This window comes from Podarcis erhardii (assembly GCF_964252035.2).
Source record: "Podarcis erhardii genome assembly, chromosome: 1".
NCBI lineage: Eukaryota > Metazoa > Chordata > Lepidosauria > Squamata > Lacertidae > Podarcis > Podarcis erhardii.
This window is the reverse complement of record NC_138497.1, coordinates 111,068,598-111,095,712: the sequence shown is the minus strand read 5'-3', so window position 1 is coordinate 111,095,712 and position 27,115 is coordinate 111,068,598. Positions and strand designations below refer to the sequence as shown.

General features: G+C 41.5%; 1 protein-coding gene across 1 annotated transcript in view; it reads right to left on the bottom strand.

The window, feature by feature from the left end:
• The window catches only part of LOC309346486 (sodium channel protein type 2 subunit alpha-like), a 95,849-nt gene that overhangs the window by 19,179 nt on the left and 49,555 nt on the right, over positions 1-27,115 (bottom strand). Inside the window, 14 exon segments of the mRNA XM_081870319.1 lie at positions 7,939-8,418; positions 9,753-10,109; positions 11,181-11,354; positions 11,779-12,017; positions 13,170-13,302; positions 13,891-14,238; positions 16,133-16,426; positions 18,508-18,714; positions 20,097-20,238; positions 21,774-21,837; positions 24,026-24,298; positions 25,268-25,450; positions 25,453-25,550; positions 25,944-26,072. Coding sequence (XP_081726445.1) covers positions 7,939-8,418; positions 9,753-10,109; positions 11,181-11,354; positions 11,779-12,017; positions 13,170-13,302; positions 13,891-14,238; positions 16,133-16,426; positions 18,508-18,714; positions 20,097-20,238; positions 21,774-21,837; positions 24,026-24,298; positions 25,268-25,450; positions 25,453-25,550; positions 25,944-26,072 — 3,121 coding nt within the window.

Sequence of the window (27,115 nt, the reverse complement as noted above, 5' to 3'; positions counted from 1 at the left end):
TAAGCAGCAGAAAGAATTGGTTACCATTCTGAATTTACTATTTTTTTAAAAAAGCCTCAGATTATCCTCAAGCTGTTTCTACCAATCAGCCCTTTCTAGTCTATTTTCTGGTGGTTTCACTAACTTCTGGATCAATAAAATTACTTTGCTTCAGAAGACTATTTGGCATTTCATGGGTTTTAAAAATCGATTTTTAGGAGGTATGAACAGGTTCTATTGATTGCATCAGAATATAATTTATAATCTGCTCTCTGTTTTGTTTTCATAAAAAGGCTGTGTAATGGTACTTGCAGGGAGAGGGGCAACAGAATTAGATTCAAGATAATCTTTTTGTTCATCTGAGTCCCTTGTTTTTATAGGAAACAAAAACTGTTGTTGTTAGTTTTACACTTCCAGAGGAAACACACATTCAATTTTCAATGCCCTTTAATATCAATAAACAAAATAAAGGTCAATGGGGAACGAATGCTATCCCCATGTACACTAGCTGTATAGAACCACATAAAACAACATAATATTCACACAAGTATAGTATAAGGGGACTGCAAGCATTCCACTCTTGTTCAATGACAAAAGGAAGTTTCTGATAATATAAAAATAGTAACCACACCATCCAAAATTGGAATAAGCTATCTCAGTACAGTACTTCCAACATACCTGTTTATCTCAGAACAATAAAACCTGGGATTAATCATTTATCAATAATAATCTTACTAATACTGACCAGTAAGCAGTTTCCTGATAGTACGATCTTAGCCACCTTTTAGCAAAATGCATATTGTGGTCTTTTATCAAGCCGGAGGTGAGGGATCAATGTTGGGAAAATCCAGCACACTCTTGAGTGCAGCTTCAAAGGATATATTTTGTACTTAGCAACAACTGATGTACAATATCATTTACAAAGTGCAAATGTATATAAATCATAACTCTTTGCTACAAAATAGAGAAAAAACAGTTGCAGGAAATTCACTGCAACAGTATCCCTTGATATGCAGCCTTCTATCCTAAATGGAGACTAGAAAAAGGCTTTGGCTAAGCACTGTTTTATAGAAATGGCCACAAATCATAAATTACACTATATTCTGCTCACAGATTGGTACAAAGTATATGCTCAGAAATGAAGTTCAACCAAAATCAAAGAGAATGGCTTCCAGGTAAAGATGTTCAGGCTCAGGTACTTACATAGTGCAGCTATGCATACCTAAATCCCAAGAAATCCAGTAGCATATAAGTACAGTGTATAATTTAATACATCAGATGCACAAATAGATTTTTGGTATGCACTGACTGCCCCGTTCATTCCAATTGATGGGCTTAGTCCATCTGTACATGGAACGCACATGCAGATCATGTTGCAATGAATTCTGATGTCGACGCACATGTGGAGCTTCTATACATAAATGGAGCTCCTGTGCTTATAAACCACCGATAGACTGAATCATAGACACCTATCATACGTAATCTATGCAATTCACGCTTAGTCAATAGATGTATATAGAACCATAACATCCTATTTTTTTAATAGTTTGAAATTGTAAAATATTTTGCTTGCATCATTCCAAACTGCAGGGGTGTGTGTGTGTTTTAGCATTAATGCTGCAGAATTAGCAGAGCCAAAAGCAAAAAAAGCAAACCAAAATCATGATGAGTCTATTCAGAAAATAAAGAGAAATCTTTAGGTTGGTTTTTCGTTGTTGTTTTTTGGAAGAAAAAAAATTGTTTAGTAACTTGTGAGCAGTGCTAAGTCCAAAGAATAAACAAGTACGAATCTCAGTCTTTTTTCAATCCTTGAAATTATGTGTAGTTCATTCATCAAATTAGTATATTAGACATTTCACATGCAAACACAATGATCAGGCAAAAGTCTAAGATACCATTATCTGAAACGCAAACAGCCACTTTACATTCATCTTGGTTGAGGTACAAGTCTACATTTCATGAATTGTAAATTAAACCTTTCAGGTTTCTTCTCAGTGAGAAATTGGCATGTTTCTTGCAACAGGCTGTAATAATAATAACAATCTTATTAGTTAACCGAGCCTGAAGTGGACACTGCGCAGCACCCAAGCAACTCAGAAAGAGAAAGCATCCCAGGTTTGCGAGATTTGTTCGCCTTATTCAAAGATATCATTTATCCTTAAAAACAGAGAATGCCATCTGCCCATATGATGAGGCAAGCCTGGGATTGTCGGGGGTCAGGATTGGGGGAGTGGGTGTTAAAAGTAAGAGAGGCACATTCAGAGATTTATACAGTGCACACTGGTTATGCTGGAAGCACTCTCTTTAAATCTGCCCATTTTGAATCTCCAGTACTTCAAAAGGAAAGTTTGTGATAAGGCGTTAAATACATTCAGTACATACTAACAGAGGCAAAAATTATAGGCAAGTCATTAAGAGTTTTCATTTCTGAGTTGCTCTGTATTGTGGCACCTTTGGCTATATAGAAATAATGGTTTATATAAAATCATCCCTTATTTATTTATTTGCTACCTTTCCTCCTAAAAAAGCTCAGCCAGCCCTTATGTAGCAATGTGACAGAGAGGAACTGCAACGGCACTTGTCTTTTGAGGAATATACACAGGGAATATCACACGGTTAATTTGCCAGTTTCTAAAAGGGGCATCTTCCAGATTTTAGGTAGAAGGGTCTGATTGACTGAACTTGAATTGAGAGTGTAATAGGGCACATAGTAGCACCTCTTGAAAGGAAATATACTATTTTGTGTTGGTGGTGCCCAAAGGGTCACAAGTGTTGAGTTGAGCTGTAGAATGAAATAAATCCAGTTTCACTAAAGGTACATCAGACCGGAAGGAATGGATGTTGTAATTGTTGTTCCCATTGCTTTTATGTACATTTGCCCATTTTCTGGGCAAGAAGCCCAGGAGGATGAACTCAGCAGGATATACTTCTGACTAAGCATGCACAGTACTTTTCTGCCCCATCTTTCTACCTTTGCAATACAGAATGTCAACCATAAACATCCTTGGAAAAACATAATGATAAAGCAAGATCTTCCCCCAAAACAATATGCTATGGAAAATATGCCACAATTTAAAGGATGGTTAATTTATTAGAGTTCAGATATTGTACAAACCTTAATATTCTGGGTATTTTTGGGGGGGGGGGGCATCTTAGATGCATCAAAAGGTACGCTGCTAACAGAAGAAATAAGCACAATCTAGAAACATTCTAAATTGGTTTTGGTTCTGAATACCTTCTGCCTTTAATGTACCAAACAAGATTTACAAATGCGAAGAGGTTTGGCAGTACTGTTATTCATGTACACACCTGATTTGCTGGTAGCTGTATCATGGTTTCATACAGTAATAATGCTATAACAAAATAGGTAGGGTGGGCAAATCCATACTGGCCCCTTCATAGTTGGGTAGAAGAGGGGATTTCAGAAGGTTGTCATGCAAGCCACACTGCTGAAATTCGCTCTTCTACACAATTCTTAAAGATACAGGCGTCTGGTCTCCATTTTCATCTGACCATGCTAAAGGGAAGTGCTTTTTTAATTATAAAATTGAAACTAAAATAAGAAATAAGTATGGTCAACGTGGAATTATTTTGGGATGCAACAAAAAAACCAAGACTATTTTATTATGCTCTTAATAAGAGTGTTTTAAACAATAACAACTGCGCATGAACCCCACATTTGCATCAATTTACATAACTTGCATGCTCCTTTGAAATGTAAGCATTTTTTGGGTGGGGGAATGGAAAACTACTAAGCAGAGCATCTGCAAATGATCTCAATATCTTATTTTAATTAAAACGGATTTTCGAAACCTGCCATGCTATGGGAATTAAATGAAAGAGGTGGAAGGAGCTATTAAAGGAATGGTAGGAGAAGACAAACACATACAAATTGATTTTAAATTATTTGGGCTTATCATATACCTACTGAAAAAAAATCCCCTTAAATTGAGGGAAGTTGTGATTTCTTAATTTGCAGCAAACCTTTTTGCATACAAGTGGCACAGACACCAATATCCGGCAACAGCAATCAGCGTCACACTTATGCATGTTGCTTCACTGTAGTAAATAAACACAGGGGAAGGAAAAACACTTCTGGGGGGCAATGCCTGTGGAAGAATCTGTGCCACCCCCTTGCATGCTTTTCAGGTTCTGTTTACATAGCTGCAAAGTAGTCCACCCATTTTCCCCAGTACTTATTATTCCCAAGACTGGGACATATGTTTAAAGGGCCAAACTATATGTTATGTGTAGTTTGGCATTTTGTAAATCATTAAAAATAATTAAAATGGCAGACATAGGACGGATCAATATCAGGACTATGGTGAAGTTTTCCGCTTTTTTAAAAAAACTTTTTTTAAAAAATTGCCCCTCTTCTGAAACTATTATTTCTGAACAGACTTCCCTCCAGATGAAAACAGCACCTGGTGGAGGGTATTTTATTTTTGTGCTTGCAGCTGCAGGGTGGGTGTTGTTTAACCTGCAGCGGTAGTGTTTTGCTAGTCGAATTTCCCCCGCATTTTGTTTTGCGTGACAAAGTTGCTGAAGTGTTATCTGTTTGTATTCGTTGTACAGCTTAATGGCAGGCTATAAGGTCACACAGCCGTTTTAGCTTGCGAAATAAAGCTAGTTATTTTCGTTATAAACTCAGAAATCATGCACACCACCCAACGACATTAATTGTAAGTGCAGTAGTATAAAAATACCCCTTGGCTTGATTAAGACAGGGGTGCGGAACCTCAGACCCGGGTGCAAATGCAGCCCTCTAGGATTTCCTTTTGGGCCCTTGGTCTTCTCCTAGGCTGTGCAGAAATGCCCACCCACCAGTGGCCTCTGTCTTCCAGCAAGTTTCCTTTGAGATAATGTGACCCGCAGGATGAAAAGGTTCTCCACCCTTGGATTAAGCAATTAATCCCTTTGCTTGCCCAACGTACTTCGTCTCCCAGTTACACCTAGTGAAACAAATGCTTTTCAGGTTGAACAAATTGCATGCATTTCTTCTTCCGCTTGCTATAAAATTGCATTATACTAAAGAGTGCAGCCTAACTGGAGTCTGAATGCCTACAAATGTTGGACTTGCCAATCCTGCCTGCCCATGCTGTGATGCGAGTCACCTGACTTGGCAGAGAGCAGCCGTGTAGCTTTCTAATATTGCAATGGATGGGGGGAGGAAGATGGCTGAGTAGCATGCAAGCCAATCCATATCCACTTAAAAGGTGATCATATATAGAGGTAGAACAACTTGCTTAAGTAACCTGTGTAAAATTGATGCTGCTCGTTGCTCTGCTTGGTAAAAACAAAAAGCACCAGAGCTGCATTCCTGAATGATCCAGCTTGATTTTAATCCTGCGAGAAGTAAGAATGGTAGGACATGAAGTTTATAAAACAGTATCTCCGCTTTTGATTTTGGATTATTATTACGTATGACTTGGCTTACAGGTATTAATTGCACGTCATCTAAAATAACACAGGGAAAAGGTGTATTCATTGCCTTAATAAAAATGTCCCTCAAAATCATGCACTGTTAAATGTTGCTAGAATTTGATTGCAATGTACAGAGGTAAATTAGAAGCTGGATCCTAAAACAGAGGAGATTCCTGCAGAAGCTGCACTGACTTGCTGGACTGGATTTTCAAATCACAAACCTGAAATTAGTTTCAAGGTCACACACAAGGCTGGAACATTCACAAGTACCTTTGGAATGGAACCCTCCTGTTTTCATTTAACAAAACTATGACATAGTTTTACCAAAGTTAATAAATAAATGTCTTCTAAAATTTCTTAATCTGAACAAATACATTATAACTCATCCGGATGCCTAGAATTCAATTTTTTTAAAAATCACCTTAAATGACACTGTGGAAAGCAACACTTCTTTTTGTTATTCATAAGTCCGAAGACCAATAAACCATGGACAACAGCTTATTTAGATAAAACTTTGTGCTGGTGCCACACTGCTTGATTGTTCCTGATTGCTCCCAGCAAGCCATGAAGCTTGGCTTGTCATTATGAATGGACTATGATTGTGGGCTGTTTCTTCCTAACAAGCCCAAATGAAGCCATGGTTTGTTGTTAGCTTGCTGATCATAGCTAACTATGGAACAACAAGCACAATCCCAGTTCAAATGTAATGACAAGCCAGAGCTTTAGGGAAGAAACAAAGTGGGAGTGATTGAGCAATGTGCACTAGATTGTGTATTGAGCTGCTCAATTCCAATAACTATACTTTATCATTTTGTGTGAACAAGGTCACAGAATGTGTGTGGGGGGGGGATCTTCTTTCCCAACCAGCTTTTCCTAAGGCAGACCTATTCACCAGTCAAACTCACCGTCTTGCTCCACCAATCAAACCAGGCTACATTGGGCCACATACACAAAGCATACAACAGATAGGGTTCCAGGTTTTTGCCCTGGGTGTTAATTGTCTGAAAGTAGGTGGCAGCTAAAGGGTTTTGAGGTATGCAAGCGTACAAATTCCATGCAGCTTGAGCAGATTGTGCTGGCACAGGAAATTATTCCCCTATTATTAGGTACAGTTGTGATGACCACAATTTCCCCCCTCTGTGGCTACTAGCAGCTATGCTCTTATTATTTGGATAGGGTTTGTGGTGTGTGAGCAAAGTCTCAAACATCACCCCCTCAGCGCCTTAGCCCAGATTTGCCTGGGCCAGGCTATGGCTATTTTATAAGAAAGGGGGGAAATGGGGAATAATGGAATTATAACAATGGAAGTCCCACATAATGGGTAGTTGGCTCAGACTGCGGCACCGTTGTAGCTTAGAGTTCGCTGTAATCTGTCCTGAGTGTCCTGACATTGTGTATGAATAGTAAAATATTTTAGCAAAATAATGGTTTGAGTTCCCCACAATGCCCTGTCTAACATTTCAAGGTTTTGTGCTGCCGGGGACCAGACAACCCTAAACACATAAGTGCTTAAAAAGCAACAACTCCAAGAATGTAATGCAAGAAGCATATCACATGTGAAAAAATTCCTCCCTTCCCTCTGCAACCGTGGGTCACTAATTTTATCTTTGTGCAGAGGGGATATCCCCAGTTCCAAATATAACAGCCAGGCAGACAATGAGCACAATTCCCAAAATAATTCTCTAGATGAAGTTTCACCAAAACATGTGGAGGATGCCATGTTGCTGAAGGCTAACCTAGTTTTTTCAAAACTAAATAAAATATGAGACTAGTCCATGCCACCCAGAATTCTACCTGCCATTGCTCAATCCCAAATATTATTGAGGAAAGTGCTAGAAAATCTATATAGAGGGAATGGGTGGCTGGGGGGTTATCCTCCTAACCCAAAATGTCTACATCTCAGGCATTTACTGTAGGTGGGAAAATTCCCCAACACATTCTAGCATCCAGTGTGTGTTGTTCACAATTTGAGGGAGGCTAAAGCTAACTTAACAAATTATTGTGTATACCGTATATCCAAAAATGGTTTTTCCCAAAGGTTATATATTTGTACTAAATATCCTGTCTTCTTTCAGCTTAGAATTCTAGGGCAGGTCAAGTTGACACCAAGAACTCAGTGAGGTAGAGGTCATGTTAGATAAATCAGATGATTAACTGTGGGCAATCTTCCCCATATGCCCTTTGAAATTGTACTGCGAATAAAGGAATTTAATTACAAGGCTACAAAACTATCACTGATTCTCATTTATTATATAGGTTTGATACAATAAAAAAGTGGGGAATATTAAACATATGAAGTTAATGTTAATCTTCAAAGAAGGAGTTAGAGTATTTCAACTGCCATAACGAACAACTGTGTTAATAAAAATCACTGTCTTCTACCTTTGCATTTGGAAACATGAAATATCAAGGTATATCACTTGTTCACACTGGTGGTAAAACACTAAAATGCCATGTTTTCAAATGGGAATTTCATGTATTTAAAAGGACTGCATTTTGAAGCAATATAGTGTTGTGTATTAAAACTAAACGTACCTCTTTGCTTTCTTCCAAATCTGACTCACTGCTAAACTCCTCCGTGTTCAGATTTTCGAAATCTGATTCTCCAACCGCAATGGGCACGGTCACAGTTACACTTGGGTTGTTTATGAACGACATGTAATCGCTTTCGTCAATTATGTATTTCTCCACACTGCTGCCGATGCCGCTGGTGGTTCCATTGCCATCTTTCAGATAGTTAAAGTCCTTGCCAATATCTACTATGGTATGGTTAGAAATGCAGCTGTCTTTCTTGTTGTTCAGATCTTCGAGTGGTTTGATTTCATCCAAAGCTTTCTGTTTCCTCACAAAGGCCTTTTGGACAAATTCATATGCTTTTCTTTTCACATAATCGACTCCCCTCTGAATCCTTGCCACAGCGATCTGGAGATTGTTCATTTCATTGTCGTCATCAGTAGCAGCAAGATTGTCTGAACTGAAAGAGCTCAGCAGTAAGGCTAGAAACAGGTTCAAAACCTATTAAGGCAAAAAGACAAGAGGTTCTGCATATTTTGCACAATTTAAATGACAATAATTCCTTTCTTGGTGTAACAATTTTGTATCCTAATTATTATCCTGCCAAGCCATCCTTACGTCATGCTTCCGAGTCTAGCTGCTGTTTGATTCCAGCTCCCGTCAGCTCCAGACAGCATGATGGAAGTTGTAGCCCATGTTCCCTACCCCTGCTCTAAGCTGAAGGTGTCCTAGGGTCTACTACCTGAAGATGAAGTTTCAGATTTGCAAAACATGACCTAAGGCCTCCTTCTTCGTGCGGAAAGAACATGCACTGGACATGTGGTAGAAAGCTTTTGTATGGAGAAGCCTCTTCATTGTTGAGGTGAAACTAACAAGGCATCTCAAACTGAGAATTAGGAGGGGAAAGAGTTTGTTCACCACTGCTCTCTTCATTCTTTATTGCACACACATTTCTAAGTTCCTGTAGCATTCATCCATTATTTTTTTCTACACACTTATTGCAACTTCTTATTACGGGCACTGGAAAGGAAACAGGGAAAGGAATTTCAGGAGCTTGAGGAAAGATTTATTTCAGGCCTGATGCATTTCAGATTGATCCTTTCCTGGGGACACATTTTATTTAGTTGTTTCTTTTAACCACCACAGTAATTCCTATACAGTCATACCTCGGGTTAAAGTAGCTTCAGGTTGAGCATTTTTGGGTTGCGCTCCGCGGCGACCCGGAAGTAACGGAACACATTACTTCCGGGTTTTGCCATTCGCGCATGCGCAGATGCTCAAAATGACATCAGGCGCGTGCACGGAAGCGGCGAATCGCGATCCGTGCAGACGCGAGTTGCGTTCGCTTCAGGATGCGAACAGGACTCCAGAACGGATCCCATTCGCATCCAGAGATACCACTGTATCCTGGAGGCATTGGGCTGCATACATAGCAGAGGTAAATGGGGATGGGCATCCTTTTCCCCACTGGGGGGAACTTCTTAAGGGGTCTTGAAGTGTTGCTTTGGGCCTCAACCCAAACCCAACTCAGGGAGTTGGCCCAGATGCCATACTCTTGAGTTGCACATTGGGGACACTGTATAGGTTTGCACCTTGGTGGACCCGGATTCCATAGAAGCCTTGCAATGTTATCCATACACTCAAGTTTGGATGGTGCTATCAGCCAACAGGTGGACTGTCTGATGACTGGATTCCTGCCTTATGCCATGTCAATCTTTGTGAGCTATAACCAATAAGAGCTGAGGTCATGTGAAACCTGCTAAAATTTGTGTGTTATTTGCTCTACACACTGAATCTTGCGTTGCAGACACAATATATATTTGTTGGATACATACCACTAGATTTCCAATTACCATGACCATCATGAAGACAGTAAGGCACATTGTTTGTCCAGCAACTTCCATACAATCCCACATAGTTTCTATCCATTCTCCACAAAGTACTCGGAATACAATCAAGAAAGAATGGAAAAAGTCATTCATGTGCCAGCGTGGAAGTTCACAGTCGTTCGAGATCTTGCAGACACATTCCTTGTAGCTTTTGCCAAACAACTGCATGCCAACCACAGCGAAAATGAAGACTATGATGGCCAACACCAAGGTCAGATTTCCTAAAGCACCCACTGAGTTGCCAATAATCTTTATCAACATATTTAATGTTGGCCAAGATTTGGCTAATTTGAAAACTCGAAGCTGAAAAAGGAAGAGTAAGTAGGCATCACTATTAGTGTTCATTATCTTTACATTTCAGTTAATATAAGAGCTGTCTTCTGGAGGAAGTAGGTTGCTGAAAGCTGACAGTGTATATATTTTTATTTATAGGTAATTGAGCCTAAAATATTTAATCAAATACTTGCATTGCAGATTAAGTAATTTTGGCTTACACATATGCAAGACTTCTCCTAGTGACTAAATCTGATTAGTAGAGCACATTTTCCTAGTAGCAAAATTAGGGTGCTGCATTTCTTTAAAAGCCAGTTTCTAATATGGAAAACATTAGACACAATGGGTAGAATTGAATGTTGTGCTGAAACAAACATTTGATCAATATAAGCATTGTTGTTTGCCTGACAGAAGGACCTCCCTCTTCTGCTCCAGTGCTGTGTTCTGGAGGTTCTCAGGTGCATCAGAGCCCAAAAAATATTGAGGGGAGGGCACAAAGGGCATGCAGTGAAAAGAGAGGAAGGGATGCCCCATTGTGCTAGCATGAGCTCCTGTGCTGTCTCCCACTAGCAGAACTGCTTAGTTGATTTCTGGCCAGTGATTTTGTTTTTTACTCCTCTTGCATTAAGGGAACAAAGCAGATAGGTCTCAGTGACTTGAATGATTAATAGCTGTAGGCTGCAATCTTATATACACTTACTTTGGAATGAGTAACACTTAAACTTCTAAGGAAACATGCTTGGGGGTGCGCTATTAGAATATTACACTATTACCTGCTGATTTGTTCCTCAGCGAATTTTCAAAAAATCATGCACACGTAGTAAAATGTATAGTATGTACATTCGTAATTTATATTCTGCATGGTTCCGGGGGAAATGGATAACAGAACTGAGCCTCGGTCCACTGGAATAATATCCAGTACTACAGCAAAATATTCTTCAAAAACTTTCTGCCAAAATGATTGTAGGTTAGGGTGGTTGTCAAGAGTGGGGCAGGTATTTCCATATGTGGTGGGCCTGCCCTGTTGTACACCGATCAAATTATGAATCTGTATATATAATATGATCAAAAGTTGTTTTGAAACCTCACTGATGTACTTACCAGCCTGAAGGATCTTAGGACCGATAACCCTTCCACATTTGCAAGACCCAGCTCCATCAAACTCAGGCTGACAATGATGCCATCAAAAATATTCCAGCCTTCTTGGAAATAGTAATAAGGATCCATAGCTATTATCTTGAGAAACATTTCTGCTGTGAAGATGCCAGTAAACACCTACACAAAAAAACATTATTAGTCATCCACCTCAGATAACAATGATCACATTCATCAAATGTTTGCCGAGCAGAGACGAAGAGCTACAGCATAAAAAAAATAAAATTGTTTTATTAAGGAAAAAAAAACCCACCAGAAGTGAACCACTTGATCAGGCTTAAATCCTCATACAGGCCCAATCTTTTTTCTCATACAAGTTCTGGTGCTTGGTTTTACTTTTTCAAAACTGCTGACACCACTTCAAGCAGCAAATTTAAAGTAATTTGTAATTAGGCTTTTAATCCTGACCCAATCCAACCCAAGCAATTTCATAATTATTTCAGTGGGTGATATCTAACTAAGTCCAACAGAGTAAAGCAAGTGAAATAAATTGGCTCTTTTTTTTCTTTGCTTTCTGTTATTTATTATACTATGAAGGACTTACCAAATTTCCAACAGACAGCACATGGTTAAACTGAGGAGTCATTGGATAATGCTCCATGGCCATAAACAAGGTGTTCAAAACAATGCAGATGGTGATAGCAAGGTCAACAAATGGATCCATCACTACCAGATTAACAACATGCTTTATTTTTAACCACGGTGGCCAGCAATCCCAGATTAAGCACATGTTAGCAAATTTGTACCAGCAGGGAGGGCATTTCTGTCTGGACTCCTCAAGTTCTAGAAGAGAGAAAAAAGAAATAATCGACTTTATATATTCAACTCATAATTATGTGGTACAGATTTTTTCCCCTACAAGGCGTGTTTTGTGAGATGATTCATTAAGGTGATGGCATTCTGAGCCCAGTTTAACCTTCACCAAACCAGGATATCAAACCAAAGCTGTATGCTGGTTTGCAAACCAGTTTGGGTTTAGTGGGTTGCTGTTATATCTGAAACCACAAGCCACAGACAAATCCCAGATAGGGTCACTGCAGTCTCAAGAAGCCGCTGTACCATGGAGATGGGAGTGAATATGTGGAAAATGAAAGCACTCTAAACCACTGTTTCCCTGTTGTGTGTCTGGAAGCTCAAACTATGGTGTGGGTACCTAACTATGCATAGCAGAAACCATGGTTTGATGTGATATTTCAACTGAGCCAATTAAAATCCCCCTTTACTTCCTCAGCTCTCAATATCACCAGGACAAAGCTTTAGCTGTCTAAACAATTGGCAGTGCCTAAGAAGAAGCTGAAAAATATTTGAAACTCTTAGATGCTACCCTCAGATTCCTAGATACAAATATCAAATTGCCCAGAAACTGGGCACCTAGCTATCAATATGATATTTAACCTAGAGAACATTCCTAGGAAATCTCCTTTGTAGGAATGAGGGGGTTAAGTCTTTGACACTTGTCTGTCCTTAAGGCTGCAACCTTATGCATATTTACCTACTGAACAAAGTGGGGCTTACTTCAGAGTAGGCATGCATATGATTGTAATGTAACTCTGTTGTTGAAATCAATGTGACTCAACACTGCTCAACTTTGCTCAGCAGAGACTTAGCAGCTCAGTGGCTCTGGCCCACAGGAGTAACCTGTTGCACCATGTTTGTCAATCATAATTTGTGTATTATAACTGTATTTACATTTACTAAAATTGGTAAAACAAGCGCTTCTTCCCTCCTAGATTTAGAATGGCTGTGGGAACAAAAGTCAATGGCCATAACATAATGGTGTATAACTACCAGAAGAGTAAAATAATGGTTGTGGATACAGAGAACATAACAGGCAGCCAAACAGAAGCAGATAACTGTAAGCGGACATTTTGTTATTTGTTTTCTAAATGGTAATCTCAGTTTTCGTCCACTGGATTTTGGAAAGATTCTACATACCTTCCATTGTGTTGGTAAGTATGCTGGCTATACTCATTGCTCTTTGTCTTGCAGTAGGATCAGACAGAAAATCCATAGACATATGGTAAGAACTGGAGCGTCTTTTTCTTAGTTCTGTTTCTGTAGTGGTGCCCTGAAAACAAAATACTTAGGAATGTTAACATTTCTCATCTCTTTGGTCCCGTAAGAATACCCACAAACTGAAGATGAGGATACCCAAATCTCCTTTAGGCTGCAAGTCATAAATATTACTTGGCGGTAAGTCCCATTGATGCTATCCAGCAGGGGCAACCATTGTGGTGGAAAAGTGCTACACTACTACCCTCCTGGAAGGGTGGTGGCAAGGTGGGAGCTGCAGAGACACATTTGCACTCCCAATGGTACCGCCGGGCAGCCCCACCTTGCCCCCACTGGCAGAGGAAGAGGAGTGCGGGGGGAGCGCACCACCCCGGCAGCGTGATCCTGGTGGGGTGCCATCGTGGCTGCTCCCCCGCCCACGCTGGGTGCCACCCCCCGCAGGCAGCATGCCATGCCCCAGGACATGCCTGCTCTCCACCCCCCCACCCCCCAGTGCCAGAGCATGAAGTTCTGCCACTGCTTGCCCCCCCATGTAGGGCGCATTGCAATCGTCCAAGCAAACTTCATTCCACAGAAAGGAATGAAGTTCCTTGGCCGAATGACTGCACAGTTTCAAATTGGTAGCTGCTTTATCTGTTATTACCTCAGGCAGAAGCTGCCCAGTGGGTGACATCAGACCTGGAGGCCCACCAACTAAGGAGACCACCCCATTGCAGTCCACGGTGCTGTGCATCTTCCCGTTTGCTGGAAGCACAGGTACCATCCTGGATGATCGACTGGCCTGGCTGATGTTACTGTTGCGCCTCTCACTATGTCTGTGAGGGACAAAGAGAGAGTCCCTTCTGCTCTCGTTGTCTTCGAATGTGCTGTGCTCGTCGTCGGCAAAGTCGTTCTCCGACCCGATGTCCTTTGCTCGGCCTCTGAAGCTGAAAAGGCTCGCTTTGCTGCTGCGCCTTGGGGAGAACAAGGAGCCACGGATGCTCAGCAGAGACTGTGAGGGAAAATGAGGGAGCAACCCCAAATCAGAAACTCCTGAAAGCCACGTGCAAGGCCAAGACATCGTGGGCATAGTGAAATGCCTCTGATCGACATGTACATTGAAATCCAATGTTTACAACACTGTAAGACGCCACTGGAACATGATTAAGAAGAAAATAACAATTCATATTACAAAGCAGTTGTAAAATACCCAGAAAGAAACATCACTTAAATATCATGGAAACAACACTAAGAACATCACAGAAAGAAGGGAGGAAGGAATCATAATCATTAACCTTACAGATAACATTATCCGAAAAATTAAAAAAATCTGAAAATAAATTGTAGGAAAATCAAAAGAACCATTGTAGCTGCATCAATAGGCTACCATTAAAATCACCACATGTAATCACCAAACCCAATTACCTAGAAATTATTACCAATGAAATGACTGTGTTGAAAAACTCTTTCCCTCCCTCCACTGATTTACAGAGGAATGATTGAAACACAGATGCTTTTTAGGGACTTGCCCCAGAGCACCTGAGCGATCTGTATCAATGTTAACACAGGAAAATATTAAATGAATATTTATTAGGCAGTTCTACTTGATTACAGTGAACGTCTCTGCCTAGTGGAACTGTTTCTCATCACCCTCCATTCTTTAGAAGGGAAACAATAAATGGACAAAATCCCAGCTAACCATGGCTTGCTCCCAGGATGGTGTCAGTGAACCGGCATTGCTGCTCACCTGCTAAAGCCCTTGCCTCAGCAAAGGGGTCACTGTTGACCACTGGAGCCCTCTGCCACCGATGCTCCTGCTCCTTGCTATTGCTGCCTTGTTTCCTCACCCTCTCAGAGCAAGCAAGCACTGAGATGGGTGGCCATCTGCATGCCTCATTCTCTGGGCACAATTAAGCCCAGAGGGAAAAGTCAGTGGATGGGACAGCAGCAAAGGTCATGAGGAGGATGAAGTGAGTGCACTCAGGAAGGGAGTGTCTTGCTGAAATAGGGTTGCCATACATCCAGAATTTCCCAGAAGTAGCCGGAATACTGCAGTCAGAAGCAGTGTCTGGGTGGAAATGTCAAATGACAACCCATATCGGCAAAAAGGCTAATTGGACAGCGTCTGAAGGACTTAGAGCAACAGAACAATCTGGCCATTATAAAGAAACTCTGTCCTTCGTATGCCTCCCCGCCCCCCTTCCCAGTTTGATTCCCTAACACCATATTTGTATAAATTAACTATCCCAAAATACAGATGTGCCTTCACACTGGCCAGATTGGATGTGATGCCCTCTGCTGTACTTGAGGGCAGATACCAAAAGATTCCAACTGAGAAACGACTCTGCCCATGTGGAGATGGCAATTTGGAAACAGTGGGTCATGTTCTCCTGTCCTGTCCTCTTTATAAAGATCTGAGGAATGAGATCATCACCCCACTCTTACTTACCATCCCAGGCCGCCCATCTGCGGCCACATTGTTCTTTCTTTTATCAGATCAAAATTATCAGACAACAGCAAAGGTTGCCCGGTTTATCGAGGGTGCAATGAGATTAAGGGCCACTATCTGAACGATAATCTTGGTCATCTGATTGTCCTTTTTACCCATTGTTGTCCTTTTAATTGTATATATTGCTTGTTTTATGTTGCTGTGGCTGTTGGCTAATGCAAATAAAGTTAAAAAACAACAACACCATATTGGCAGTGTCGTTTTTGCTGATTTTCCTTAAAAATAGCTCAAAAACATGTCCAGAAGATCCATAATTCCATGGCACCAAAGACTGGAAAGAATCATTGGACCTTTGGGGTCAAAATCCCCCTTAATATATATATATGAGGAAGGCTGAGCAATTTCCACCTGGCCCAATATTAGTTGGTACACACAGGCCAGGATACTTTCTCCCTACCTGGTGTGGGGAAGAGAATCTTTTCTCATAAGTCAGTCGGTTCCCTTCAATAGAGAATCGGAAGCCCTTCCTTCGGATGCTGTCCTCTGATTCAGATTTGTGAAATTCATCCTCATCTTTTTCGTCTCCTTCGGATTGTTCTCTCTGCTTCCTCTTTTTCCGCCTGTTCCTTCTCTCTTTAGCACTCTTTGAACTCAGCTTTGACGTCACTGAAGAGCTCTCCGAGAACCCGCCGACACCACCAACTTCACTGAACTCTCTAGATTCACCTGTGGCGGCGGCTAAAGCAGCTGCCTGTTGAGTAACCAAAGTTAAACACATTTAAGGCACACAATACTAATCCGTTAATACTACTGTATTCCCAGGGTTTCTATTTGTAAAAAAGCAGATGAGTTTGATGTTCCTCACACTAATCCCATGTACTACATAAGAAGAAGCATCTCAACAAGGCAATATAGCAAATTTCAAATTCCAAAAGGCCTTCCAGGACCTCGCCAAATTTACCTCAGAAAGTCTGGTGCTGGCATGTTTCTGCCTGAAGCGAGGGGCACCCCTTCTCCCAGGCTCTGGCCAACACTTTAAAAAGTATTGTGCAACATTTAGACACCAGTTCCTGCCTTCATCTATCCCCCCCCCCCTCATGGCGCCACCTGAAACAGGCTATGCCACCCTGCCACATGGCGGAGCTTGCCCTCACCAGGTACACCCTAACATGGCTGAATTTCACTTGAGGAATCTTTCCTTATGGGTAAGGGATGAAGAGGCCTTAGTCACTGTCCCAGGCACCAGGACTTAAACCCAGCAGGCTAGAATCACTGCAAACACCTCATTCCTTGAAAGCTGCTCACAAGAGGAAGTGTGGTGCCTAATTCTCAGCATGACTGTCTTGCCCTACAAGAGAAGAAAAATACACTCCAGAGCAACGGTGTGCACCTTCCTTCCTCTTGTGAACATAACTCCCCATGGAATAAGAGTGTAAAAGAGTATTGAACCTGGCCCCAAAACATGTGGGAGACACAAGTCCTTTGCAGCAGGAAAAAGAAATTGCCACGGCTATTCTTGTTTCTTAGCCTAGGCTTCACAATCTGTTCTTTTCTTCTTCTTATTTTTCTTTTTTAACAGAAGGGCAACATGGGTAAAACAAAATAAACGAAACCAAATTAGATTCCAGCTTTACTGCCGTATAGAAAACATACTTCATGTTTCCTAGCCACCTTTTATTTTCCTGGGGGAGGAATCGTTCAATCATTTTGTGACTGAGCGAGGGAAGGCCTAGAACCATTGACTCATCCTGATAAGTGTGGTGCATGTGGGAACCCTGCTGCTCCTATGAAAATCTCATTTGGTGCCCTCAGTGCCCTTAGCCCTTACTGAGTTTTCTGGTTTGAGGGCAGGCAATTGAAGCTGTTTTTTAAAAAATAAAGAAAGCATTTGGAAGCAGCTGTAGCTTCCAGCAACAGTCGTTTCAATATTTTTTCCCCCTGGGATGCTTCTGGGTCCATGTGGGCCCAGATACATTCTTAACATAGGAAAAAAAGTGTAGGCAGCTGGAGCTGGTACTTTGCTTTTAAGCCTACTCAGCTAAGCTGCCTGTTTGTTGATTTTCAGAAAATGGGAAGTGGGGAATAGTGGCAAACTGGTAAGCTTCAGGGCACAGAGAAGCATCAGGGTAGATAGGGACGGTGATAGCGGGCATTATTGCCTGTTTCAATTTTGTGAGGTGGGTGGATGTGCTGTGTTGCCTGGGGGTGTTTGTATGGAGTTTGGTTTTGAGAGCGGGGCATGTTGCCTGGTTGGTTTTGTGTGGGTGGTTTTGTGCTTTGAGGAGAGGGAACGTTGCCTGGGTAGGCCTGTGTGGGTGCATCTGGTTTTCTCCAGAGTGAAGTGGATATGCCTACAATAGTGTCTCCACTTCTGAAATGAGATCCATGGGCTTTAAAAGGTTGCTGACCCCTACCCTAAAGGTTTACTTGTCATAATCTAATTTACTTGTCATAATGTATGAGTAAATGCCTACTACCCAGCCGCCATCTTGAAATGCTTCAAGCTCACATGCAGGTGGTGTTAACTAGCTAAAAGCACCTTCACAGATTTTACATGCCATCCTGTATGAGAATAAGCCAAAAACAAAACAAAAGTTATTTTTAATCAAATATGGATAAAAATAACAGGTAGCTTTCTCCTCAAAATATCTTCTGAGAAGCTGGTTGAAATGGAGATTACAGCTTTAAAGCAGCGGCTGCTTTCTATGATTAGCTAGAACCTTAAAGCTATGCTAAACTGTCCAAACATTTTCCATCGGAAATGTACCTAAGCTTTTTGTTCCTGTGCTGAATAGTCAATAAAAATGATCGTTAAAAAAGAAAGAACGATACCTGGGCTTCTTCCTGTTGCTTTTTCAGCTGTTCCAGCATCTGCTGGAACTCGGCCTCCTTCTGCTCTGCTTCTTCCATGGTGGCTTGGTTCTGCTCTTCATAGGCCATGGCAACAACAGCCAGGATCAGGTTGATCAGGTAGAAAGAGCCCAGGAAAATCACCAGGACAAAAAAGATCATGTACGTTTTGCCAGCAGCTCTCAATGTCTGTAAAAAGAAAGAAAGGAAAGAATAAAACAGTTCATAACATTCCTATAAAATGTAATGGCCTCTTTATTATACCGTAGTGACAAGGAACATGTTCAAAATGTGTATAAGTTAAATGGTTAAGAAACTTAGTGTACCGGTACATGCTGGTCTTATGTACATGAGCTATATGTACAAGTTCACATGTCAAACTATGTTGTAAATAAGAGGCTGTAATAACAACCGCTGCATTCCTTTTTTACAAGTGGATATACACACCAGTTAGTACAGTTAGACCTCACCTCTTATTCATGCTTAATACAAGATGTGCTTCCTCTATGTGAAAGGGAGAGGAACAGCTGCCATAGTTGACTTCTGACCACAGAACTGGCCCCCTGCATATTTTTCATATGCCAGCTGCCTGAATGGGAATTCAAGGTCCTGTACAGTCATTTTGTATAAGCCATTCTGTATGCAGCCGATTTGCTTTGCAGCAGCCATATTGCTGGTTGGGGGTGGGGGGAGGCAAAGTACTAACACTGAAATGTTCTTTATGCAACACTGCGACTCACTTCAGCGGAGACATTTTGTAAAGCACCCGAGTCACCTTTCCCCCTGTTGCTCACTGGAATAGCCAGTTCTGTCAGCCGGAGTCATGGCCGCACATCGAAACAACTTGTATGGTTTGAAAACCATTAGGTTTTGTGGACGGTCTTAACCTTGCGCCAGTTATTATTCCTCCTGTTGTGCTATTACAGCTTCCCTGTTCCTGAGCATGAATGCAACAAATCCCAATGGACTGTACCATTTGTGGCAAGATGGCAAACTATGCCCTTGACTTGAAACATGCAATTTTATGCTGCTGAGATTGATTGTTCTATCTGTGACATGGTAACACAGACCATGAGCCAGTGTGGTGGACTCATAATCTGGTGAACCGGGTTCACTTCCCCGCTCCTCCACATGTAGCTGCTGGGTGACCTTGGGCTAGTCACACTTCTCTGAAGTCTCTCAGCCCCACTGACCTCACAGAGTGTTTGTTGTGGGGGAGGAAGGGAAAGGAGAATGTTAGCCGCTTTGAGACTCCTTCGGGTAGTGATAAAGCGGGATATCAAATCCAAACTCCTCTTCTTCTTCATCTACCTTTGAAATACACTGAAGTATTCATAGTAATACATTGCTCTTATTATTACTATGGTAATAGTAATAAGGGGTACTCAATGTGGTGCCTGCCAGACATTATGAGACTACAATTTCCATCATCCCTGATCATTGGCCATGTTGTCTACTGCTGATTGGAATTTGAGTGCAATCATATCTGGAGGGCGCCTTGTTGGCTGCCCCTGTTTATATAATCAACCTCTGTAGTATTACTAATACTCCTGGCATATAAAGTCTCTCACCAGTTGGTAAAGGTTTTCCCAGAAGTCCTGAGTCATCAGCCGAAAGAGCGACAAGAAGGCCCAGCTGAAGGTATCAAAACTTGTGTAGCCATAGTTGGGGTTTCGACCAGCTTTTACACACATATATCCTTCCGGACATTGACTAGAAAAAAGTGGGGGGGAAGACATTTTCAAAACATCATCTCAATCAATGTGTTTTCTTGAGCAAATAGTCTGCCAGTTGTCAGTAGAATGAAAATGCTTTTCAACTGTGATTTTACTCTATGGAACAATTCAAGAAAGCCAACTTCAGACAAAGGTCTACAGCAGAGATCAGAAGCCTTCTTCCTATGATGGACCATTGACCTATGGGAAAGGTCAACTGGGGCTGCAGCCAATAGTGGTTAGAGCCAGATCTGATGGTGGGTGGGGCTTCATGATCTCTTGTCTGCCTCTTGCACACACACATCAAGTGAAAGAGAAAGAGATTCCCAGAGAGGAGAGTTGGAGAGCAAGAGCTAACCTACAGTGTCCAGAGAGCTGAACGATAAGGAGGGACGCATGGAATTAAACTAAGGGTCCCATGTGATCCTTGAAATGAGGGGTTTTAGGGTAGCACAACTGGTGCAGCCACCTTGGGCATCACCCTGCAGGAGGCACCAAAACAATGATGTTGAACCGAGCGTAAGACGCAACCCCCCCCCCGAATTTTAGCATCACACAGGGTCCAAAGTCCACCACTGCCTTGAACTGCAGGTTCTTTACTTAGGTCTACAGCAGCGGTTCTCAACCTGTGGGTCCCCAGATGTTGTTGGACTACAACTCCCATCATCCCTGAGCTCTGGCCTTGCTAGCTAGGAGTGATGGGAGTTGTAGTTCCATAACATCTGGGGACCCACAGGTTGAGAAAGGCTGGTCTACAGGGTCAATGCCTTTTCAACATTACCTAGGGAAAACTAGCCATTGTCTTGCCCAAATCCTTAACATACCACCATAAAGTGTTACCATTTAAATTTATCATGCTTTAGTGTAACACTTAGGGGACGCGGGTGGCGCTGTGGGTAAAACCTCAGCGCCTAGGACTTGCCGATCGTATGGTCGGCGGTTCGAATCCCCACGGTGGGGTGAGCTCCCGTCGTTCGGTCCCAGCTCCTGCCCACCTAGCAGTTCGAAAGCACCCTTAAGTGCAAGTAGATAAATTGGTACCGCTTTATAGCGGGAAGGTAAACGGCGTTTCCGTGTGCTGCGCTGGTGCTGGCTCGCCAGAGCAGCTTTGTCACGCTGGCCACGTGACCCGGAAGTGTCTTCGGACAGCGCTGGCCCCCGGCCTCTTAAGCGAGATGGGTGCGCAACCCCAGAGTCGGTCACGATTGGCCCGTAAGGGCAGGGGTACCTTTACCTTTACCTAGTGTAACACTTAAGAGAGGTACTGAAAGTGAGGGAGATGCCTCTCATTGATCTTAGGAGTGTTTTCAAAGTGTGTAAAAAGAACATTGAAAGATTGGGTGGATGGGGGAGTTGTTAGTGAAAGACATGTTCTCCATATCAAAGATCGCCCTCTCTTTCATATCCCCATAAATGTAGATGCTGACATCCAGACAGTAGGCTTCTGAGGCCAAAATGCTAGCGATCTGAAATGCTGTGGATATTAAAGGCAACCCACTCTCTTGAATAAAGTGTACTGGACCATTCTCTCACCCGGCATCTGAGCTGTTGCCACACAGCAAAGCATCATTTTGTCCTTCCAAGAAGTAAAAGTGATCTGTTTGGAAACAGAAATGGATAACATTTAATTGCACTGAAAATAACTTGAGAGTCCCATGGCAATTCAGGTTTGGATCCTAACTAGGCATTTATGAACAGGCTCATGGATGGAACTGAGATGATCCAGTGGGAATTCCCACTAGTGGAAAGCAGATAAAGTAATTTTTGCCAATTCCTTCTTTCCCCATGTAGCTCCCAGTTCTGCCTGCGAAAGTCACCGCTTCCCTTCTGACAGAAGCATCCCATGAATGCATCTCCACTCAGAGGGTACACCCACCAAAAGAATATTTGGCACGATATACATCATCCAATAGATTTATTGTGGCACAAGCCCCTCAACTTAGTTATGAAACAGTATTGGTAGTCCCCCCTGGACCAAAAGCACAAAAGACATCAACAAGGAATCATGTCTTCAGTGTAGTGAGCCCTACTCTATGGGTCTCTCTCCTAGCAGAAATCAATCACTGTCCCTGTTAGGTTTCAGGTGTTTGGTTAAAACTGTTTTATTCCAGGAGGTCTTTGCATCATGAACACTGCTTTGATAGTTTAATCTCTGATGTTTTGATCTCTAATGTTAAATCCATACTTTATATATATATATATATATATATATATATATATATATATATATATATATATAAAATATGTTTTTATTTTTAAAAAACTGTTTTGGGACCCAGTTAGTGAAAGGAATATGTATGTATGTATGTATGTAAGTAAGTAAGTAAGTAAATAAATAAATAAATAAATAAATAAATATTACTAACTAAGGTAAATTATAAACTGGGGTGCTTACTCCAGTGACCTGTTCGGAATCTAAGTTGCACTATACTGAGCACCAGATTGCATGTAATGTCTGTGCATGGTGTGCCAACACAGCAGTCCTATAGATACTGTGAATTATTATTACTATCATTATTACTATGCGCTTTAAAAGGGCCTGAATTTTTCAAAGTGCTGTACAGATCTAGATATACAGATATATAGATCTGGCATGGCCAAACTCGGCCCTCCAGATGTTTTGGGACTACAATTCCCATCATCCCTGACCACTGGTCCTTGTTAGCTAGGGATAATGGGAGTTGTACTCCCAAAACAGCTGGAGGGCCGAGTTTGGCCATGCCTGATATAGATGATATAGATATGTTCCCGCCTGCAGTCTTGCAATCTGCTAGACATAATACAAAAGGAAAAGGGGGAGAGAAGATGAAAGCAAGGTATGAAAGCTGCAAAATAGTTTGTGCTAAAATAAGTACAGTGTCCAATCAGTGAGACCGATTCATTTCTGTCATACCGCTTGAAACCCCATTATAAGAGGTCACAGGAAAACAAGAAGCGCGCTGGGCTGCACCAGTGTACCTCATGACAGAAATGGCCTTGGGATGATGCACTGGTGATTCATACCTCTCGTGTGTAAAGCTTGTACAACCCACAACGCACTAGACTCAGCTGTGTGGGTAAATACATAGGCAAACTCAAGGACGTTAAAATGACTACACATTTAAAGTTAAGTGATTTATCTTCATTTAGTAATGCCAGCACAAAGCCTTGCAGTTTTCTTTGTCAGCATAGGTAAAGCACACCCTCCACGTGTCCCGATTTTCCAGGGCCAGTCCTGGAATTACGAAAGCCATCCCAGTTTCTGATTTGATCCCAGAACGTCCCTGTTTCCCCTGCCACTGAGCTCACAGAGGAGGATGAGCCAGCACTTGTCCTGAAAGGTGGTGGTGAGGGAGCATCCTGTTGCCTCTCCATGGCTGCTGCTGCTGCTACTGCTGGCCTCCTCCCTTGGGCAGCTGGTAGTGGCTGCTGGGAAGAGGGCAAGGAGAAGAAGAGACTGCTGCCACTGAGGTCCAGCCTCGTGTGACATGGCGGCTCTGAGGGGCAGTCGGAGGGTAGGACTGCCCTGGGCAGGAAGAAAGGGGGAGTGGAGCAGTGTGCAAGGAGTCTTTTTAAAAAAATGCTTTGTGTGTTCTAAAATTTATTTATTGGTGTGTGTTTTTCTTTTCGCCATTCAGCTCATCATCAGTGCCTGCAAACCCAGGACTCAGTTTCAGCACTATAGGCTAGGCTGTGCTGCATAATTTTAGTGCCTATTGACAACAATCCAGCTGCGATCAGCAAAACATTAAGATCCATATATATATGAATCAATGAAAAAGTAATAATGTGTCACCAGGCCTTACTGTCATCACTGACGTAGTCATCCCAGTTAAACGTAGTCACAGTTCTATTAACAAAGGTACCATTATCGCCCATTGTGCTATCGAAATAGGAAGTTATGTTGATTTCAAAAGTAGAATTGTCTGGCGGCCAAATCAGGCATTTATGCCTCAAGTTCCCCATGAAAAGCTGGAGCCCTATTAATGCAAATACACTCAGACAAAACACAGTCAGGATCATGACATCCGAGAGCTTCTTCACTGACTGAATTAGGGCTCCCACAATGGTCTTCAGGCCTGCAAACAGAAAGGGAAATTCATTGCAATGTTGCACGCTCAATATACTGTATGTCACGTGAATGTGCTTGACTTAGTTAATGTTTCATGCAGAATGACAACAAAATGGTTTTTATATTTGTGACAGTTTAATGAAAAAGCCTGATTGCCTGTGAACATGAATGAAAAGCTGTTAGGTTTATGCTGATTTGAAACTGTGTATGAAAATAAAACAGATATATTGAGGTATCAGTGGTACATAATCAGAGAAACACTTTGCCTAAGCAAAAACGCAATTTTGCGATCCATGCTGTATCTCAGCCCTGTGTAGAAAAGTATATTGTTTTATTTTGCTTGTGTCTCTTGCCCAAACCATTATTGTGGAGTCGGTTTTTGAACTGTTCAACAACACAAATAAGGTGTTTTTATTTAATTAGTTATTTCAATTATCCCATGTTCAGTTTTATGGAATAAAAATGGGTGATGGTTTGGAGAAGAAGGACATCTTTTTAGAAAATTCCCATGCATAGAAAAAAGCCCATGCTAACTTTCACATTTTGCATCTATTTATGCATAATTTTTAAAAATAAATAAATAAAAACCCAAACACAACTGATAGCAAGTTTTGGTTCGGAGTGCCTGCAACAAATGGTAAAATTTGCATCAGTATGAAAGCCTTAATCTTGACTCTTAATTTAAAAGCGGAAAGCTTGATGTCATAAGATGCAAATCATATAGCCACTTACTGCAAATGTCTCATGCAAGAATTTGTTAAACGCAAAGGCTGATTTGGAAAATAATAATAATAATCAAGCTGCCATAGTTAAAAAGCAAAGAATCGCTGAAAACAAAAGTTTTTGATTCTTGCTTTTTTTTCTTTTTCTTTTTGCTTATACAGTGCAGCAAGCAACACGGCTTATGCTTAAAAGTGTGGTTTCATCTTTAATGGAGCTTTGAAAGGTCAGCCTCCGTGTTTAACCTAGCTCTCACCTGGAATGACTGATATTGTTTTCAATGCCCGGAGAACTCTGAATGTTCTCAACGCTGAGACATTGCCCAGGTCCACAAACTCTGTCACATATCTGCAATAGGGGAGTTCACACACAAACACAATGACAGCACACAAAAAACAGTTGGAGATACAAGGGGCCTGACACTTCATCATTCCACTCACTTCTTACCTGGGATTACAGAAATAGTTTTCAAAGCTCTCAATACTCTGAAAGTTCGAAGAGCTGAAACATTGCCTAGGTTTACAAATTCTGTTACATACCTGTAGAATCAAATCACAGTTATTCAGAATTGAGGCAGACTTTATGTTACTTGCTTGGGGGGGCCTTTTCTCAGATTAAATTAAAATGTCAACGAACAAATCACACTGCTTTATTATAAACTAATTTGGGAACTTGAGAGGTAGCTTCCATTCCAGTGAACAGAAAAGAAGACAAGATATGAAACAAGCTTATTTTAAGAGGGCTAAGCCAGAGTTAGTTACAATACAAATGGCAGGAATTCTAATATGGTTCTGCAGCACATTCTCCATTCTGGGATGCTAAAAATCAACAATACTGTATATCTCTTTCTCTAAAGGTTCTCCCTGTCTCAACTTGAGGTTACCAGTGACTAACAACCCCCCCCCCTTTAAATACTGCAAACATATACTTACGCAAATGTAATGACAGTGAAGTCAAGCCAGTTCCAAGGATCCCGGAGAAAAGTGAAATCTTCTAAACAGAAGCCCCTTGCAAGAATTTTTATTAGTGATTCAAAGGTATAAATTCCCGTGAATGTGTATCTGAAGAAAATATCAGTGCAACAGTTAACAGAAAACAAGTATTAATGATTTCAACAAAACATTCCCAACAGAAAACGGACAATTATAATATCGGGTGGCAGGGGGAGGGGGAGATGTCAGAAGTCTAAAGTGGAATAGCAAGAATTGTTTTCCAAAGGGAAAGCTATGAACTCTGTCTCTGGATGACAACCCAGGTGCACAAAGCAGGTATGAGGCAGAGCTGATTTATATGCAATGCTCACAGTGTCAGGATTCCTAACACTTCCCCTCGCCACCACCACTAGTAGCAGAAAGCTGGGAGAGATCAAAGTCACATAGGCAAGGAGGGAGAAGACTGACTGGTTGGCTTCTACTGTTTACGCGTCTTCTTACTGGTTAATTTCACTTCTTCCTCAGCTACTAAGAAGATGCAAAAACAGAGTAAACTAGGTGTGCAGAAGAGAGGGAAGTTGAGGGGAAGGTAAATTAGATGTGTAAAGACTTTGTTTTTTCTGGCTAAAATGTTTGTAAAAGTTGAAAATGAAAAATAAAATTATATTTTTACAAACAGGACTTTGTATTGGGTCAGAAACTAATTGGCAGCCAGTTCAGTCAGCCCAAGATTGGCTTTATATGCTCCAACCGTCTTAGGACAGGCCAGGGAATTATATTGTTGAATGATTTGCAGTGGGGCTGGATGTCCTCCCTGGACCCTTTCCAAGGCTGTGATTCTATACTTGGGGTCCGAAATAGAGGAGGACTGCCAGAAGGATAAAATCACTTTCTGCTGTTTTGTTGGGGGTAGATGTCGCCATGATGGTTCAGCAGAAGAACAGGTAATGCTGGACTTTGGGGCCATTTCCTATCTTTTTGTTACTGCACATCCAATTCAAATATATTTATAAATTTCCCCTTTTCCTCCCCTTATCTCTTACTGAATGTATTTATATCAATCCCGCTAATGTTCTGATTTGTTTACAATGTGTCCTCAAGTAACCAATAAATTTCCCCCATTCTATTTTAATAGAAAAGAAGAAAAGAAAAAGGAAACCAGTGTGCAAAGA